Source organism: Mastigoproctus giganteus, chromosome 13 (genome assembly GCF_048544385.1).
Source record: "Mastigoproctus giganteus isolate SK-2022 chromosome 13, ASM4854438v1, whole genome shotgun sequence".
NCBI classification, from domain to species: domain Eukaryota; kingdom Metazoa; phylum Arthropoda; class Arachnida; order Uropygi; family Thelyphonidae; genus Mastigoproctus; species Mastigoproctus giganteus.
Genome location: NC_143587.1, coordinates 78,106,898 through 78,127,457, shown reverse-complemented (window position 1 = coordinate 78,127,457; position 20,560 = coordinate 78,106,898). Strand labels below are relative to the sequence as shown.

The 20,560-nt window shown below is 38.2% G+C and overlaps 1 protein-coding gene across 1 annotated transcript in view; it reads right to left on the bottom strand.

The window, feature by feature from the left end:
• The window catches only part of Itpr (Inositol 1,4,5,-trisphosphate receptor), a 1,293,714-nt gene that overhangs the window by 49,657 nt on the left and 1,223,497 nt on the right, over positions 1-20,560 (bottom strand). Inside the window, exons 54-55 of the mRNA XM_090387283.1 lie at positions 16,797-16,962; positions 655-815 (exon numbers count right to left, since the gene is read on the bottom strand). Coding sequence (XP_090243409.1) covers positions 655-815; positions 16,797-16,962 — 327 coding nt within the window. The remainder of the gene's footprint in view (positions 1-654; positions 816-16,796; positions 16,963-20,560) is intronic.

Below are 20,560 nucleotides of genomic sequence, written 5' to 3'. Positions count from 1 at the left end.
ATTTATTTATTTTTTTATTTTTATTTTATTTTTTTGGCTGATGCTGCATAAGCTTGCTTTCTTGCATCAAATGCCTCTACTAATGATAATGCTAATGCTACCACAGTCTTCTGAATCACCTGATAATTTATATGCATCCCATGCATTTTTCTTCCCTACTTCTTAATAATATATCTGACATCCATTTAAGTCTAGGCCTTGTATTTCTCAAGAAATGAGAAACTGTATTTCTCAGTTGGCATGAAAAGCATAGTGACTTCTATGGTTATTTCCCTGATTGCTTCCCATTTAGGCAGTGCTTTTATTGCACTGTTTGGTGGTAAAATAATAAATTAAATACATTAAGTTTAATGAATTATGTTTACATTTCCACCTCCCCTGCAACACTGTAAAAGCATAATGTAATTAGGACTGGTACTTTCTATTGAAAATAATTCACCTGAAACAATTCTTCTATGCAGCTATTTAGTTGTTTTTCATCAAATTCCAAGTAAAATTGATAGCAGAAAAAAAAATGGAAAGCTTTTGGAATTTATTTCTACTATTAATACATACATATGCACTACTACATATTTCTAAAAATTTCCTTTATTTAAATTTAACTTTGGGGCATTTTATTAACTTAAATTTTATTTAATTTCATGACTAACAAACCTTTATCATGGACGCAACATAACTTTCTGGTCCTGTGAACTCCGTTGGATCTTTAACTTTTACTAAAACAATGAAGTACAAATAATGCCATATGTTGTGTTCACAGCGGATATGTTCCTCGAAGGACACGGTTTTATTGTCAAAAGCTGATCTGTTCAGTCCTGTAAATAAACTAAACATACTTAGCACAATGCTGCTATTATGTGCTGATTTTAATCAATTACAAAGGTTTATAAAAAATCAATTTATATGAGTACTGATTAAATCTATTATGGGAGTTGAAGAGCCTGTCTCTGTTCAAGCAAGTAAAAAATAATTTTTTCAGATTTTTGATAACTAATCAATTAACAAGTTTGGAATATAAATTTAAAAGAGAATGGGTCATATATTATGACCTCCTCTTGAGATCTTAAAAGATCCCAAAAATCATTTACATACTCCCTAGGGTCCTTATTCTGTTGTTTTGTTTCCTCACCTCTTTCAAACTTGGTAATGGTGACCATTCTGATGTATGACATGTTTTAGAGGCTCTGTTTTGATTGTTTGGGTGATCAATCTGATTTGTGCTTAGCCTCTGGAGAAATTATGCTGGTAGAATGCATATGGTAAATTTTCTGGTGATGTGGGAGAGGGGAAAGAGAGAGAGCCAGTGAACTTGTCTATTCTTATCTTTCTTCCTGTACTTCTAGCCAATTTACAGAGACTTCCATCCTGCTCATTATTTTCTCTCTCTCTCTCTCTAAGATTTTGCATATTGGTTTAGTCATTTTGGCTTAGGGTTAATGTTGCTTTTTGGGCTGTGCTGAGTTGTCAGTCCCATTTAATTTCCTTCTCCTTCTAGAGTTGATGGAACTTTCCTGCCATCAACTCTAGGTTGAACTTATAATTTTCATTGATAGATTGAAAGAAATGGTGAAAGGAATGTTGTTAAAGAACAATAACCAAGGGGATGGTTACCATTTCTCATGTTTTTGTTGTACTATGAGCTGTGCAAAACTCCTTAAATTTCCTCCTTCTATTAGTCAATAAGAAGGGTGTGTGTGTGTGTGTGTGTGTGTGTGTGTGTGTGTGTGTGTGTGTGTGTGTGTGGATTTGTTAGTTTGAACCTGTGATTTTCATAGATAGATGAGAAAGCAATGGTACTGATCTACCACCCAATATATATATATATGGGGTGCGGCAATAAAGTTCCCTGATTGGTGCTGTTGTGGTCATGTTCAGCAAATCTGAAAATAAACAGAAGTGGTATGTTGTAATTCAAACAACTTCCTCCAACAGATGGTGGCACAGAGATTATTCAGTAGGCTCACAGGTTGCAAGCAACAACCAGTTTCATTAGTAGCGTTAATGTTCCATGTCATGATTTTCCAATGGAGCAATGAATGAATATCAAATTTTCTTTAAACTGGGAAAAGCTGTAACAGAAACTTATGATATGTTAAAAGCTGTTTATTAGCATTAGTAGAGGCATATGATGCAAGAAAGCAAGCTTATTCAGCATCAGCCAAAAAAAAAAAAAAAAACACACCACTCCCATTTCACCCCTCCATTCGTTCGAAATACCTGTCCAGTTGAGCTTTAAATTTGTTTAGGCTATCAACTTCAACAACAAGTGATGGAAGTCGGTTCCACCAACCAACCACCCGCTGGCCAAAGGCAAATTTCCGCACATCTATCCGACATCCGTCCTTCCTCAATTTGAATTTATGCCCTCTGAGGTGATTATTCTGAGCAAGATGAAGAATCCCATTGGCATTGAGCATGCTCAAACCATTCAAAGCCTTATACACCTCTATCAGATCACCTCGCCGGTGCCTAGTCTCCAGACTCTAATTTGCAAAACTTAAGCCTTTCTTCGTAAGAGCAACCCTTTGTTCCATTCACTAATCTTGTTGCCCTTCTCTGTACCCGTTCCAGCAGCTCTACATCCTTCTTGAAATGAGGCCTCCAGACCTGTATACAGTACTCAAGATGTGGCCTAACCATTGCCTTATACAAGGGAATAATCACCTCCTTATCCCTGCTAGAAAAATTCCTGTATATCATTGACAAGACACCATGAGCTACTCTTGCAGCTCGTCTGCACTGCTCAGAGAACTTCATATCTGCCTGCACAATTATCCCCAGGTCCTTTTCACTCTCCACCACTGTCAGTGTAGTACCGCAGAGTTGATACGTTGCTCTGGGGTTACTGTTTCCCATATGTAGTACTTTACATTTGTCAATGTTAAACTTCATTTGCCACCTCTCAGCCCATCTGTTCAACCTTTCCAGATCCTGTTGCAGCAGCATAGCATCAGTAGTGTCCTTAACAACCCTGCCAACCTTTGTATCATCTGCAAACTTGGACATTAAACTTGATATCCCATCATCAATATCATTCATAAACACCGAAAACAACAACGGACCCAACACTGAACCCTGAGAAACTCCACTAATAACATTAGTCCACGTTGAGCAGTGTCCATTGATTACCACTCTCTGTCTTCTGCCACTCAACCATCCCCTTATCCATAGCAGCAATTTGCCTCCAATGCCACACTGCTCCAATTTGTGCAGCCGTCTTCCATGTGCAACAGTATCAAAAGCCTTTCTAAGATCCAAATATATAATAGCAAAGTTATTCCCTGCATCCAGTTCTTTTGTGACTACATCATAGTATCCAATCAAATTGGTCAGGCAAGACCTGCCCTTAACAAAACCATGCTGCGTCTGAGCTATAACTGAATTCTTGTCTAGATGATCCTGCAGTGCTTCTTTAACCAGTGCCTCCATTAATTTACCTGGAACAGAAGTTAAACTAACAGGTCTATAATTACTTGTGTCAGCCTTTGATCCTCCTTTGTGAATTGGGGTTACATTTGCACATCTCCAGTCTATGGGTACCTCCCCTGAGTCCAAAGAAGCTCTCATAATTATGGCTAGGGGTTTGCTTACTTCCTTTGCTGCCTCCTTTAATATAACTGGATAGATTCCATTCACCCCAGGTGTCTTTTTTATGTTTATCCTCAACAATCTCTCCTCCACTTTCCTCTCAGTTATTACAAAATCATCCAGCTCACTGCCAATGTTTACTTTACCTACATCATTCTCCTTCCTGAATAACTCCTCATGCGTGAATGTAGATGCAAAATACTCGTTTAGATTGTTAGCCACCTGAGCAGGATCCTCAACTGTTGAACCATCAATATCCAGTGGACCAATCTGATTCATCCCTTTCCTTCTTGAGTTTAAATATGTAAAGAACTCTTTTCTGTTTTTCTTTGCATCCTTTGCCAAGGATTTTTCGTAGTCTGCCTTTGCCTGCCTAATCTCCTTTGTGACTTGGTTACAGACCAACTTATATCTATCATAGGCGTCTGTGTCACGTGTTAATTTGTATGTATCCCATGCATTTTTCTTCTCTGCCATATGCCTCATTAGTTCATCTGACATCCATTTAGGCCTAAACCTTGAACAATATTTCTTAGTTGGTATGTAAAGCCTAGAAGCTTCCAAAATAAATTCTTTAAATGCCTCCCATTTTGAATTTTATGTTGGTAACATCATCAGCTGGTCCCACTGTATAGAATTTAAATACTGTCTCAGTCCATCGTAGTCGCCTTTACGGAATCAATAACCCTTCCCTTTACCCCTAATGGTAGTTACCTCTTTGAGTAAATCCCACTTCAGCACACTGTGATCACTGCCACCTAGTGGTTCATTTATCTGCAGATTCTTAATGCATGAAGAATCACTGCTGATAATCAAATCAAGAGTATTACTCCCTCTAGTTGCCTCCCAAACATGCTGATGTAGAAAACAATCATCCAATAAATCCACAAAAGCCCTGCTAGTGTGTGAGTGAACAACCCACAAATTCCAGTCAATATCTGGGAAATTAAAATCCCCCATTATAAGACTCTCTGATTTACTGGCCCACTCTATTTCCCTGTACAGTTCCTTATTATACTCATCAGAGTCATTAGGCCTATAGCACACTCCTACTCGCAATTTTGATTCCCCTATGCTTATGTCACACCAAACTGACTCGACACTGCCCTGTGCATCGATGTCGACTGGCTTCACTTCCTTGGACTTTATGTGTTTCTTAACTAATAGCATAACCCCTCCTCCCCTCCTGTCCTGTCTATCCTTTCTATACACATTGTATTCCCCAAATTCCAGTTCGCATTACTTATATCTGTGTGACACCACGTCTCTGACATCCCAACAATATCTGCCTTTGATGTTTTGAGCAATACCTCAAATTCATCAAATTTATTTACCAAACTCCTAGCATTGGTGTACACGCAGGTATACATGCACCTGTTTCTATTCTTAGCTACCCTAACACAACCCATGTGTTTACTTGTACCGCAATGCCTCCCAGCAGTCTCTGAAATATCCTGAATCTTGTTTTTCAGGCTTCTGCTCATTTCAATAGAAGCAGTGCAAGAATCACTTCCACCTCTGCCAGTGGCTACTGTTAATCTATTAGTCCTTGTATCCCCCCCAACTAGCAGTTTTCCGACCCACCTAACTCTGCCTCGACAGCATCAGCAAAAATTCTTGCACCCTTTCTATTTAAGTGTATCCCATCCCTGTAGAAGCAATCTCTCCTGTTAACAAGTACAGTCCAGGCTGAAAAAAAGTCTACCCCTTGAGCCTTGCACAATCCCTCCAGGGCCGAATTGATCGACAAGGCTCTCATCATATACTCCCTCCTATCATGTCTGGGCAGAATTGCAGACACTTTCAAATTCAACCCTAATTCACGGCTTTTTTTCAACAGTGACCTGTACTTGCTAAGTAATTCCGCCGGTCTCCTACTCTTAATGTCATTAGTGCCAACGTGTACAACTATATCACCTTTTGTGCCCTTAAAAGATGATATCCGCTTTACAACGTCATCAACCTTTGCCCCTGGCAGACATACCCTGGTCCTATTCCACCTATCCTTTTTACAAAGCATGTTCCCCGTTTCCCTGACAATAGAGTCACCAACAACTACTAGTTCCTGTGGGACCAGCGCATTCTGCCTAGGGGGCTGCCTCTGTGTTGCCTGATGACCAAGTGCAAGCTCTGGCGTTGATGTGGGCACAGCTGAGAGCTTGATGGGCCCCTCAATTTATTTCCTTCGAGGGCATCCACCCTGTCCTTCAAGCTCTCATAAAGGCCCATAACAACGCTGAGTTGTCGCCTGATTTCCTTGCACTCCTTACATCGTGCACACACAAAGACATCCCCCCTGGCAGCATCATGTCCCGTACCCGACTGCTCCGCAAACATCAAGCAAACAGTGCATTTTAAAAGACTGTGATTCAGAGGGCAACTGCCCCCCTCAGTTCTCCCCTGAACCACAGCACTCCCATTAGCTTGAGCCTTTTGCTTTGCTGCTCTGGTCAGAGTCATGATTCCGATTTAATTCAATAAAATTTCAAAACAAAAATTTAAATCCTTAAGTTATATCCAAAAACAGTTATGTTATTTTTTATTTTTATTTTTTCGGTATCTAGTGTTTTCTACGAGTTCCCTTTATACAACTTCCGTATCACGTGTACCACTATAGTTATGTATTAATTATTTGTTACCATTAAGTCGTTATAAATATATAGAGTTAAAAATACAATTTAATTGACAATAAAGTTTATTAAGATTAATAGATTTACTGATTAATTGACAATATTATATTATATTGTCAATTTAATTGTATTATATTGGCACTATACTACACTAAGCTTATGCTATCGTGTAAAAATGGCGGGAATTCTCGAACGGTACTTCTACGGACTCGTAAGTATTGATTAGCTTCCAAATCTCGCTATCTCAATTTAGAATAAACTAAGGATCCTCACTAGGTCTATAATCTACTTATAGAAGATAATTTGATATAACAATTGGTTAATAAATCGACTAAATTTGGTTAAAAAAAAGACGTCTCGTTCAATTTGTAACACGTGGATTTGATACCGTTACCGATACTAAGTAAAACCTACAAAATCGAGTCTGGGTGCGAGGTTAGCCTGTGCAGCCTTTGCTCCTTAAAGCTCTTCAAACAGAGAAGTTTTTCCTGATTTATTTTCTGCTTTATTAGTTTAAATTGTCATATTAACTTATTTTCTAGAGTAGCTTTATATTCCTAGTTACGATACTTAGTTTAAAGTTTAACTTAGACAGAGATTTTGTAGATATTACTTAGTATCGGTAACGGTATCAAATCCACGTGTCACAAATTGAACGAAAGGTCTTTTAACCAAATTTAGTCGATTTATTAACCAATTGTTATATCAAATTATCTTCTATAAGTAGATTATAGACTTAGTCAGGATCCTTAGTTTATTCTAAATTGAGATAGCGAGATTTCGAAGCTAATCAATACTTACGAGTCCGTAGAAATACCGTTCGTGAATTCCCGCCATTTTTACACGATAGCATAAGCTTAGTGTAGTATACTGCATTATATAATATTGTCAATTAATCAGTAAATCTATTAATCTTGATAAACTTTATTGTCAATTATATTGTATTTTTAACTCTATAAATATATATAACGACTTAATCGTAACAAATAATTAATACATAACTATAGTGGTACACGTGATACGGAAGTTGTATAAAGGGAACACTAGATACCGAAAAAAAAAAAAAAAAAAAAAAATATATATATATAACATAACTGTTTTGGGATATAACTTAAGGATTTAATTTTTGTTTTAAATTTTATTGAATTAAATTGGAATCATGACTCTGACCAGAGCAGCAAAGCAAAAGGCTCAAGCTAATGGGAGTGCTGTGGTTCAGGGGAGAACTGAGGGGGGCAGTTGCCCTCTGAATCACAGTCTATTAAAATGCACTGTTTGCTTGATGTTTGCAGAGCAGTCGGGTACGGAACATGATACTGCCAAGGGGGATGTCTTTGTGTGTGCACGATGTAAGGAGTGCAAGGAAATCAGGCGACAACTCAGCGTTGTTATGGGCCTTTATGAGACCTTGAAGGACAGGGTGGATGCCCTCGAAGGAAATAAATTGAGGGGCCCATCAAGCTCTCAGCTGCCCACATCAACGCCAGAGCTTGCACTTGGTCATCAGGCAACACAGGGGCAGCCCCCTAGGCAGAATGCGCTGGTCCCACAGGAACTAGTAGTTGTTGGTGACTCTATTGTCAGGGAAACGGGGAACATGCTTTGTAAAAAGGATAGGTGGAATAGGACCAGGGTATGTCTGCCAGGGGCAAAGGTTGATGACGTTGTAGAGCGGATATCATCTTTTAAGGGCACAAAAGGTGATATAGTTGTACACGTTGGCACTAATGATATTAAGAGTAGGAGACCGGCGGAATTACTTAGCAAGTACAGGTCACTGTTGAAAAAAAGCCGTGAATTAGGGTTGAACTTGAAAGTGTCTGCAATTCTGCCCAGACACGATAGGAGGGAGTATATGATGAGAGCCTTGTCGATCAATTCGGCCCTGGAGGGATTGTGCAAGGCTCAAGGGGTAGAATTTTTTTCAGCCTGGACTGTACTTGTTAACAGGAGAGATTGCTTCTACAGGGATGGGATACACTTAAATAGAAAGGGTGCAAGAATTTTTGCTGATGCTGTCGAGGCAGTGTTAGGTGGGTCGGAAAACTGCTAGTTGGGGGGGATACAAGGACTAATAGATTAACAGTAGCCATTGGCAGAGGTGGAAGTGATTCTTGCACTGCTATTCAAATGAGCAGAAGTCTGAAAAACAAGATGCAGGATATTTCAGAGACTGCTGGTAGTCATTGCGTTACAAGTAAACACATGGGTTGTGTTAGGGTAGCTAAGAATAGAAACAGGTGCATGTATACCTGCGTGTACACCAATGCTAGGAGTTTGGTAAATAAATTTGATGAATTTGAGGTATTGCTCAAAACATCAAAGGCAGATATTGTTGGGATATCAGAGACGTGGTGTCACACAGATATAAGTAATGCGGAACTGGAATTTGGGGAATACAATGTATATAGAAAGGATAGACAGGACAGGAGGGGAGGGGAGGAGGGGTTATGCTATTAATTAAGAAACACATAAAGTCAAAGGAAGTGAAGCCAGTTGACATCGATGGACAGGGCAGTGTCGAGTCAGTTTGGTGTGACATAAGCATAGGGAAATCAAAATTGAGAGTAGGAGTGTGCTATAGGCCTAACGACTCTGATGAGTATAATAATATATTGTACAGGGAAATAGAGTGGGCCAGTAAATCAGAGAGTCTTATAATGGGGGATTTTAATTTCCCAGATATTGACTGGAATTTGTGGGTTGGTCACTCGCACACTAGCAAGGCTTTTGTGGATTTATTGGATGATTGTTTTCTACATCAGCATGTTCGTGAGGCAACAAGAGGGAGCAATACTCTTGATCTGATTATCAGTAGTGATTCTTCATGCATTAAGAACCTGCAGATAAATGAACCACTAGGTGGCAGTGATCACAGTGTGTTGAAGTGGGATTTACTCAAGGAGGTAACTACCATCAGAGGTAAAGGGAAGGGTTTTTGTTTTCCTAAAGGCGACTATGATGGTCTGAGACAGTATTTAAATTCTATACAGTGGGACCAACTGATGATGTTACCAACAGCAAACTCAAAATGGGAAGCATTCAAGGAACTAATCTTGGTGGCTACCAGGCTTTACATACCAACTAAGAAATATTGTTCAAGGTTTAGGCCTAAATGGTTGTCAGATGGACTAATGAGACATGTGGCAGAGAAGAAAAATGCATGGGATACATACAAATTAATGGGTGACATGGAAGCCTATGATAGATATAAGTTGGTCTGTAACCAAGTCACAAAGGAGATTAGGCAGGCAAAGGCAGACTACGAAAAATCCTTGGCAAAGGATGCAAAGAAAAACAGCAAAGAATTCTTTACTTATGTGAACTCTGGAAGGAAGGGGTTGAATCAGATTGGTCCACTGGATATTGATGGTTCAACAGTTGAGGATCCTGCTCAGGTGGCTAACAATCTAAACGAGTATTTTGCATCTACATTCACGCATGAGGAGTTATTCAGGAAGGAGAATGATGTAGGTAAAGTAAACATTGGCAGTGAGCTGGATGATTTTGTAATAACTGAGAGGAAAGTGGAGGAGAGATTGTTGAGGATAAACATAAAAAAGGCACCTGGGGTGGATGGGATCTATCCAGTTATATTAAAGGAGGCAGCAAAGGAAGTATGCAAACCCCTAGCCATAATTATGAGAGCTTCTTTGGACTCAGGGGAGGTACCCATAGACTGGAGATGTGCAAATGTAACCCCAATTCACAAAGGAGGATCAAAGGCTGACAGAAGTAATTATAGACCTGTTAGTTTAACTTCTGTTCCAGGTAAATTAATGGAGGCACTGGTTAAAGAAGCACTGCAGGATCATCTAGACAAGAATTCAGTTATAGCTCAGACGCAGCATGGTTTTGTTAAGGGCAGGTCTTGCCTGACCAATTTGATTGGATACTATGATGTAGTTACAAAAGAACTGGATGCAGGGAATAACTTTGATATTATATATTTGGATCTTAGAAAGGCTTTTGATACTGTTGCACATGGAAGACTGCTGCACAAATTGGAGCAGTGTGGCATTGGAGGCAAATTGCTGCTATGGATAAGGGGATGGTTGAGTGGCAGAAGACAGAGAGTGGTAATCAATGGACACTGCTCAACGTGGACTAATGTTATTAGTGGAGTTCCTCAGGGTTCAGTGTTGGGTCCGTTGTTGTTTTCGGTGTTTATGAATGATATTGATGATGGGATATCAAGTTTAATGTCTAAGTTTGCAGATGATACAAAGGTTGGCAGGGTCGTTAAGGACACTACTGACGCTATGCTGCTGCAACAGGATCTGGAAAGGTTGAACAGATGGGCTGAGAGGTGGCAAATGAAGTTTAACATTGACAAATGTAAAGTACTACATATGGGTAACAGTAACCCCAGAGCAATGTATCAACTCTGCGGTACTACACTGACAGTGGTGGAGAATGAAAAGGACCTGGGGGTAATTGTGCAGGCAGATATGAAGTTCTCTGAGCAGTGCAGACGAGCTGCAAGAGTAGCTCATGGTGTCTTGTCAATGATATACAGGAATTTTTCTAGCAGGGATAAGGAGGTGATTATTCCCTTGTATAAGGCAATGGTTAGGCCACATCTTGAGTACTGTATACAGGTCTGGAGGCCTCATTTCAAGAAGGATGTAGAGCTGCTGGAACGGGTACAGAGAAGGGCAACAAGATTAGTAAATGGAACAAAGGGTTGCTCTTACGAAGAAAGGCTTAAGTTTTGCAAATTACAGAGTCTGGAGACTAGGCACCGGCGAGGTGATCTGATAGAGGTGTATAAGGCTTTGAATGGTTTGAGCATGCTCAATGCCAATGGGATTCTTCATCTTTCTCAGAATAATTACCTCAGAGGGCATAAATTCAAATTGAGGAAAGACGGATGTCGGATAGATGTGCGGAAATTTGCCTTTGGCCAGCGGGTGGTTGGTTGGTGGAACCGACTTCCATCACTTGTTGTTGAAGTTGATAGCCTAAACAAATTTAAAGCTCAACTGGACAGGTATTTCGAACGAACGGAGGAGTGAAATGGGAGAGGGTTTTTTTTTTTTTTTTTTTGGCTGATGCTGAATAAGCTTGCTTTCTTGCATCATATGCCTCTACTAATGCTAATGCTAATGCTAAATGCTAATCTCTGTCTAAGTTAAACTTTGAACTAAGTATCGTATCTAGGAATATAAAGCTACTCTAGAAAATAAGTTAATATGACAATTTAAGCTAATAAATCAGAAAATAAATCAGGAAAAACCGTTATGGTGATGAAATGTTAAGTTGTGCCAGTGTGTTTGAATGGTATAACCAGTTCAAAGATGGATGTGAGGATGTTTGCAATGACCTAAGAAGTGAGCATCCGTCAACTTCTCAAAATGAGGACACAGCTGCAAAACTTGGGGAAATTGTGGCAAGAGAGAGAGATTGTCATTTGACCTCAGAATGATGGCTAATGAGTTGAATATGAATAAGGAGACAATTTGTCAAATTCTGCATGAAAATTTAGGGGAAAGAAAGGTCTGTGAAAATTTTTGTGTTGCACAGCCTCACAAATGTTTCGTGAGGCTGTTGGGTGTTTCGATATGGCCCAGAGATGAAATATTGGATCATGCAGTGGCCCAAAAAATTTTGTTTATAGAAGTCCAGGATCAAGGCAATGCTGATCACATTTTCTGACAATCAGGGTGTAATTCACAAGGAATTTGTACCTTAAGGAGAAAGAGTCAATGCTGCGTTCTAGGTACAGGTACTTTAAAGACTACTAAAAGTGCATTTCCCAGGTGAGGCTGCAATTTTGAAAGAATGACAGCTGGTTCTGCGGCACAACAATGTGCCCATTCTGCACTTGTTGTGAAGACATTTCTGATGAAACATCTGAATTGTACAGATCAAAAATCTGCCCTCAAAGGAAAGAGATTACGATGCTGAGGACATAAAGAAAAACATAACTACTAAAAAGAATATCATCTCTTTGAACACCTTCCTGACTATTTTCAGAAACATTTAGAATGATGTATTAAGTGCGTTTAATCAGGTGGTGGTTACTTTGAATAAAAATAAAACCATTGTTAACTTCTTTCACTTTGCGTTTTCTTTATTGTGCCAGTCCAGGAACTGTATTGCATACCTCATTTATTATACAGTGCACAGAAAATCTCTTCTAAATTTATGTTTCAAATGTTTTGGAGGATGTCTTGATCGACTGGATGATCAACCTGCTTCTTTGCTAGAAGGTATAGGGTTGGTTTATTAGTGGAAGGAGGGAGGGAAGAATAGGGAGATAGAAGGTGGAACCAGTTTTTCAATTTCCATTCCATCAGTGAAAAAGGTCATCCACATTAAAGAGAGTCCACAAATTCCTGTCATTATTAATATTGGGAGGGAATTTAAGGAGGTCTTGAATGATTAAATAAATTTTAATGAAGAATAACTAAGTAGCATTAGTTAGCCAAAGTTTCTTTCTACCCACAAAGTTTCTTCCTGTCAATTCTAAAATTTTTCAATAAAATATGTATCTAAGTACTGCTATTTATAAATTTATTACACTGATAGACAATGTCATCAAGGCATTTAGATAAAGGAAAATGAGTTAATTCAGGCCACTTCATGACAAAACTTGTTATACTTTCAGCTTGATTTCTATGGTTTCTATGCTAATAGTGTAATAGCACACATAAATTAGAGAATAATTTGATAAATTGAAGATCAAAATGTCTGAATACAGGGAAAACGAAGAATTTAAAAAAAAATAAAAATAATTAAATAAATAAAGGTTTCTCTGATTATATTTCATCAAAAATTGTGTGATCGCCAAATTCAATTTCATCCTTTGATACCCTGGCCATTGCAATGACGACAGCCAAAAATTGCCCACTGGCCATAGAAGCTTCAGCTTATACTCATGTTAGAGAATGCTACACTGGTGTTCCAAGAAAGTGCATCACCCATTAAAATTGTAATTTTCGTCCGAATAATGTAGGTATATGGCAATATTTCTTACAGATTGCATCAGATAAGATTGACCTTCATAGGTGATGATGTAATATTGCATCAGCAGTTACTTTCAGCTATATAAGCACGCTTTTCAAGAGTTGCAGTCATTCCTTGCTTTTGTCATGATGAGTTATGTGCAGTTGACGCCACAAAGAAAGAGTGCTATTGTTGCTTTACGTGAGGAAAGATGTTCTTCCTGTCATATTGCTTATAGAGTGTCTTTTAATCAGTCGACAGTGAGTAGGTTTCTTTCCAAACTCAAGAATACTGCTTCTGCTGATAGGTAAATTGAAACCGGATGCAAATGAGTCTCTATGCAAAAATAGGACAGCGTTTCGAAATGCTTATGCCTTAAAAACCATAAAGCTTCTTTGTCTGAGCTGAAAAGAGAATGGGAAGAACATACAGAAATGGTAGCAAGTGCACTAATAGTTAGAAGATGCCTCTTCAAAATGGACTTGCAGCCAGTTGTCCTAAGAAGAGGCCTCTCCTCACAAAAAATGAAAAAGGCCCGATTAATTTGGTGTAAGGAGCATGTAAAATGGACCCCCCCCGGAGCAGCGGAAGTTAGTTATTTTCTCGGATGAGAAGAAATTCAACCGGCATGGCTCTGATGGGAAACAAACGATTCACCATAGATGTGGTGTAGACCATCCAGACTGTATGGTTGTTTTTGTTTGTTATTTGGTTTTTAGGAGCATTAGCAACTAAAGTCATATTGCTCCGGAATATGCGGTAGTCATTCCCTGACCTTTCCGCATCCTCCATATTTGGTGGTGATGGGCTCGAACCCCGGTCTAATCAAGAAGCGTGTGCTAAGACTGTATGGTGTCTACAGTGAAATTTCCTACGAGCCAAATTATATGGGGGTGCATTTCATATCATGGAGTAGGTCACTTGCAGTTTATAAAAGGGTCTGTAAATTCCAATGGATACCTGGCTATATCGGAAGGCAAATTGCTGCAAACCATTAGAGACCATTTCAATCTGCCAAGTAACTGCATCTTTCAGGAAGACTCTGCTCCTTGTCATTGGGCGAAAAGTGTAAGTTACTTTGGCTTCATTTATGCATTAGAGGTTATACAGTAATGTGTTTACATTTGTTACAGGTGAAAAAATGGTTGGAAGAACAGTCCATTACAACTCTTAGCTGGCCAGGAAACAGTCCAGACCTGAATCCTATAAAGAACTGTTGGCATTGTGTGGAATCTGGAGTTGCCAGAAAGAAACCAAAGACCCTTTGTGAACTTCAGGAAGCCATAATTTGAGTTTGGAACCAAGAACTATCAGTTGATTATCTTTAGAAATTGATCTTGCCAATGCCTCAACAGTGTGCTGCTGTCATCAGGACTATAGGCAGTTCAACTAAATATTAATTTGCACCTGGTGAACTTTTCATTTTGTTTTTCCATTTAAAATGATAAACTGAAGCAACTGAGAGCTTCTGATAACATTTCAGCCATAACTGTCATGTTTACCAAAATTGTTGCATAAAAGTTAAAAATGCTCATTTCGGAATGTTTTGAGAGCACTTGTCAAATATTACTTAGCTTTGTCTTAACTATTAATAAATATCTTTTGTTTATATTTCTCTTTGTGACTCTAGTCATTAATGTAACATGCTATCGTGAAAGAGTGTTAGAAATGTGAAATTCCTAGGTGATGCACTTTCTTTCAACACCAGTGTATGTCAAACATATAAACATATAAATAATTAAATGGGAAAACAACAGTCTAAGTATTTAATTGAAACTTTTATTTTCACACGTCATTTGGCTCCTATTTCTTGGTTTCTTTTATTAAAAATTAAAAAACAAATTTTACTGTTCTCAAATTGAGAATTAATAATATTAATACAAACAAAATGAAATGATATTATTATTATTATTAGCTATATGGTGCAAGGAAGCCTGAGGCTTATGCTACACCAGCCAAAAAAAAAAAAAAAAAAAATTCTGAATTACCTTGAGAGAGAGAGAGAGAGAGAGAGAGAGAGAGAGAGAGAGAGAGAGAGAGAGAGAGAGAGAGAGAAGTAGAAGGGAATCACCAAGAAAGAGAAGAATGATGATATCCAGCTCAGGACCCTGGGTGTGCCATGCCCATACTCACCAGATGTGAGCCCCTGGAGTAAAATAACTGTTGGCAGGGGTGGGATTCGAACCCATGACTCTGAAGAGAGTGTCTCACAAGATTTAAAACATATTTACACCAATGTTTCCCTTGTTTTTCTCCCTTAAGGTGCAGTCATACCTCAGAAATACTGCTATTACAGTGTTGGACTGGCCTGGCAACAGTACAGATTTGAACCCTATTGAAAATTGCTGGTACATAATGTTGTCTAAAATTGCTCAGAAGAAGAAGCCAACAAGTAAGATTCGGCTGCAGGAGAGTATTGTAAGGGTGTGGTACCACAGAATTGGGCAACTGTATATATCCAGTTGATTAACTCTATGCCAGATCGTTACAAGGCTGTAATTGCAGCTTGAGGAGGAACAACAAAATATCAAGGACTTATTTTGTTGATTTACAATACATAATACTATTACGTTAGCTTGTCATTTCAGTTTGTAGACGTAAATGCAATAAAATGTATGTTTGGTTGTCATGGTTGCCATTTACATGATTTCTCATATTTTCATTAATTATGCATTTTACCCTCTGGGAAGATATTTATGGAAATTAGGTATATAAATTAGGTGGAGTCTTTTTATTGGATTTCATTCACAGAGATATATATCCCATCTAACAAATGCATTTCGAACATTCCTGCAACCCACAATGCAGCACAAAACATATTATTTGCAAAATTCACAAGTGATGCAGTTTTTTTGTCCGCCACTGTAAATAAAATGAATCAGGGCAAAATTTTCATGGTTATAAATGATTCTAGAACTAGGGGTCATGATTTCAAGTTACGGGGTGAGATGTTTTTTAGACTGGATTGCAGGAAGTTTTATTTTAGCCAGCGAGTTTATAAATTACTGGAATAAGTTACCTACATAGGTGATAGAGACCGATATATTGGTGAAATTCAAAGGTCAGCTGGAGAATTACCTATGGGAGGAGAGAAATGCATAGGTTGTCTATTTTCTTTTCTCTTATTATTTTTTTTTTTAATTTTATTCTTAGTATTATTATTATTATTTTTTTTTTTGGCTGGTGCAGCATAAGCAGACCTACCCCATTATCCAACAATTTTAAGGATTAAGTATAAGGAGGTCTAAACTTATGATATATCAACCTTAAAAAAAAAAAAAAAAAAAAAAAAAAAAGTTTTACTGTAACCCATAAACCTTGTTACATCTTTTCCTCAGGAATTTAACCCATTCTTTAAATTTAAGTAAACTCTTTAACAGTATTGTAGGAAAAAGAACACTTTTGTGGCAGTATTATATATTGTTATCATTACACTTAATATACTTTGAAATGCTCACAAACTCATTCAAAGAACTAACACATCAATTTTAAAATGGTAATATTAAGAGGGAAAGGGGAATAAGAAATACACTACTACTGTTATTCAGATAAATCATGTTATCCTCAACAGGAAATGGTTGATCAAGAGTCAGAGATTTTGAGCCAAAATATACTGAGAGATCTCACCACAAATAAAACATGTATTTTTTAGTATCTCTTCTTTCTGTTGCTTTTCACTTCTAAGGTCAGCAAATGTGTCAATGATAACTCCAAATATGAGGTTCAAGACTATGATGATGACAACAAAAAAGAAAAGGAGATCATAGACAATCCTTGCCACAAAGAGGGGCTCCTAAAATTAAAAGAAAAAGAAAGAATGAAATTAAAATTAAATTAAATAATCCTTGTTACAAAAAGGAGTTTAAAAAAAAAAGATATTAAATACTTAACTATTTTAATATTATATGAGAATGAATTAATAAATAATAGCTTTCAAAGTACTACGAGGACATTAATTTTACTGTGAAATAATTTTCACTGTAATCATATCCTACCTCCATGTTTATTCTTGCAACTTTCAGGAATTGATTAAATCCCAAGGAATATTTGACAAAATTATATTCACATTTTGAATTTCTTCTCCTGAAACACTGCTTTAAATGGGATATATATATGAAAATTAGAAGTTGCAAGATTCAAACTGTAAGGGCAGATGCGGTAGTGTCTCAAAAGTCCATTCCTAATATGTTCCAGTGTTGGTCTAGCATCATGGAAAAGGGTTATCCTGCTGATCAATAATTACTGTTACAAGGGAACTATGCTGCTTCAAATGAATTACTAACCTCACCAAAATACCCAGTGGGAAGCACTTGTCACGGCTCATCTTTGTGGAAACACACCACCCACTATATGTTCTTACTAATCCGAAAACATAGTCATCATTGCCTTTCAAGTATATGGTTTGGCTTTGCCTAACAGGGCATTTATCCCACTTTCCTTGTGTTCCTGGAACAAAACAATATGCATCAATGTTTTGCCTGCAGTTATATACTTCTGAAATGCATTCCTCCTTTGTTACAGCACTATTACAACTCTTTTTTTTTTTTTAGCATTAGTAGAGGCATTTGATGCAAGAAAGCAAGCTTATGCAGCATCAGCCAAAAAAAAAAAAAAAAAAAAAAACCACTTCCACTTCACCCCTCTGTTCGTTCAAAATACCTGTCCAGCTGAGCCTTAAACTTATTTAGGCTATCAACCTCCACCACAAGGGATGGAAGTCTGTTCCACCAACCAACCACCCGCTGGCTAAAGGCAAATTTCCGCACGTCTATCTTACATCTGTCTTTCCTCAATTTGAATTTATGCCCTCTCAGGTGATTATTCTGAGCTAGAGGAAGAATCCCATCAGCATTGAGCATGCTTAAACCATTCAAGGCTTTATACACCTCTATCAGATCACCTCGCTGGTGCCTAGTCTCCAGACACTGTAATTTGCAAAACTTAAGCCTTTCTTCGTAAGAGCACCCCTTTGTTCCATTCACTAATCTTGTTGCCCTTCTCTGTACTCGTTCCAGCAGCTCTACATCCTTCTTGAAATGAGGCCTCCAGACCTGTATACAGTACTCTAGGTGTGGCCTGACCATCGCCTTATACAATGGAATAATCACCTCCTTATCCCTGCTGGAAAAATTCCTGTATATCATTGACAATACTCCATGAGCTACTCTTGCAGCCCGTCTGCACTGCTCAGAGAACTTCATATCTGCCTGCACAACCACCCCCAAGTCCCTTTCATTCTCTACCACTGTCAGTGTTGTACCACAGAGTTGATACGTTGCTCTGGGGTTGCTGTTTCCCATGTGTAGTACTTTACATTTGTCAATGTTAAACTTCATTTGCCACCTCTCAGCCCATCTGCTCAACCTTTCCAGATCCTGTTGCAGCATCATAGTGTCAGTAGTGTCCTTGACAACCCTGCCAACCTTTGTATCGTCTGCAAACTTGGACATTAATCCCGATATGCCATCATCAATATCATTTATAAATACAGAAAACAATAATGGACCCAACACTGAGCCCTGAGGGACTCCACTAATAACATCAGTCCACGATGAGCAGTGTCCATTGATTACCACTCTCTGTCTTCTCCCCCTCAACCACCCCTTTATCCATAGCAGCAATTTGCCTCCAACGTCACACTGCTCCAATTTGTGTAGCAGTCTTCCATGTGCAACAGTATCAAAAGCCTTTCTAAGATCCAAGTATATAATATCAAAGTTATTTGATATTATATACTTGGGGAAGTTGACAGCCTAAATAAATTTAAGGCTGAGCTGGACAGGCATTTGGAACAAATGCATTTGGTTTTTTTTGACTGATGCTGCATAAGCTTACTTTCTTGCATAATATAACTGTACTTTTAAAGTAATTTAACTGTACTTTTAAAGTAAAATTGCATGTTTTAAAGTAAAATTGCATGTTTATGTAAGAATACAAAAAGTATTCTTACATTAAAAGACTGAGTTTTGAAAATTTCGCCACTCGGAAACTTGGCACAGGCAAAATTTTGGTTTAAGCCAGAGAGTAAGCATTGGAACAAACTACCATCTGGAGTTTTCATGATCCACAGGAACCCTGCATAGGACTATCATCAATGCTGTTGCAATAAAATGGAGGCTCATCATGGATAAAAACACAGATAAGCAAATATGTCTGTATCTATTTAAAAAAATTCCATTCCTGTCTCTGAAAGAGTCAAGTGGTAGGGCTCAAGTATGACAATTTTAAATCTCAAACTAGATCACAATTTCTTGAGATTTGTTCAAGACATTCTTCAAGGTATGACAACCAGAGTTTGTTGCCTGGGAGTCTAAATTGTTAATAGAGCTGGTATTCAGAACCAGCTTGTGAATAAAGGGGCTGGATTTCGCATAAGTCCAATCAAGGTGTGGCATCCACACATAGCAAAAAGCAAAAAATGCTTACCCTTTGAGTTGCCTCACTTCCTTTTGTTTCAACAGAGGTACTTGAGTACGTGTCATCTGTGATATTTTTTGTCACGGACTTCCTATGGAAATATCCAGGCAATTACTAGGTTTCTGATGTTACATATAGCGCAATATGACCACTTTGCTTATTAGAGGCTAGAAGTGGTCAAACCCATGTTCAGACTCCAGAGAGCAAAGCTCTGGCAACCCAAATTTTTCTATCATGCAATTTGAGGTTATGATGGTCATGAAAGTAAGATCCAAAGTTTCTTGCATTTGAAAGTATAGTTCTAAATCAGTTTACATAGACCAGCGACTACACAGTCCACATAACTGAACATATTGGTAACTCTTTAGGAATCTGGATTTCCTAGTGTATGATCTCGCTGCATCTATTCTGACAGCTAGTGACTGGAGAGAGTGCAAGCAGTGTGTATGTGGGAAACACTGTGAAGAAGCTGGGTATATTCTTACTTTGTTTATGCAACATCCAAAAATTTCATTAATTCACAGAAGATACCGCCCTTCTCCTTTCATCATCATCATCAGACATTTTCAATCCACTGCAGAATGAAGGCCTCTCCACCAACTTTCCAGTTCCTTCTGTTTTGTGCAATGGCCATCCATTTACTACCACAAACTCACGAATTTCATCTATCCATCTCCACCTTTGTTTTCCAGGTTTCCTTCTAGCTCCTCTTGGGTACCATTCTGTTATTTTCTTAGTCCATCTGCAATCATGTCTTCGAGCCATGTGTCCTGCCCAAGACCATTTTAGTTCTTTAGTTTTGATAAGAATGTCCTTTACTTGAGTTTGCTGTCTAATCCATGTGTTTCTCTTCTTATCTAACAGTCTGATTCCCAATATAATTTGTTCCATTCTTCGCTGTGTAGTTCTCAGCTTTTCTTCCATTTTTTCGGCGAGTGCCCAAGTTTCACTTCCATAAGTCATGGTGGGGGGTA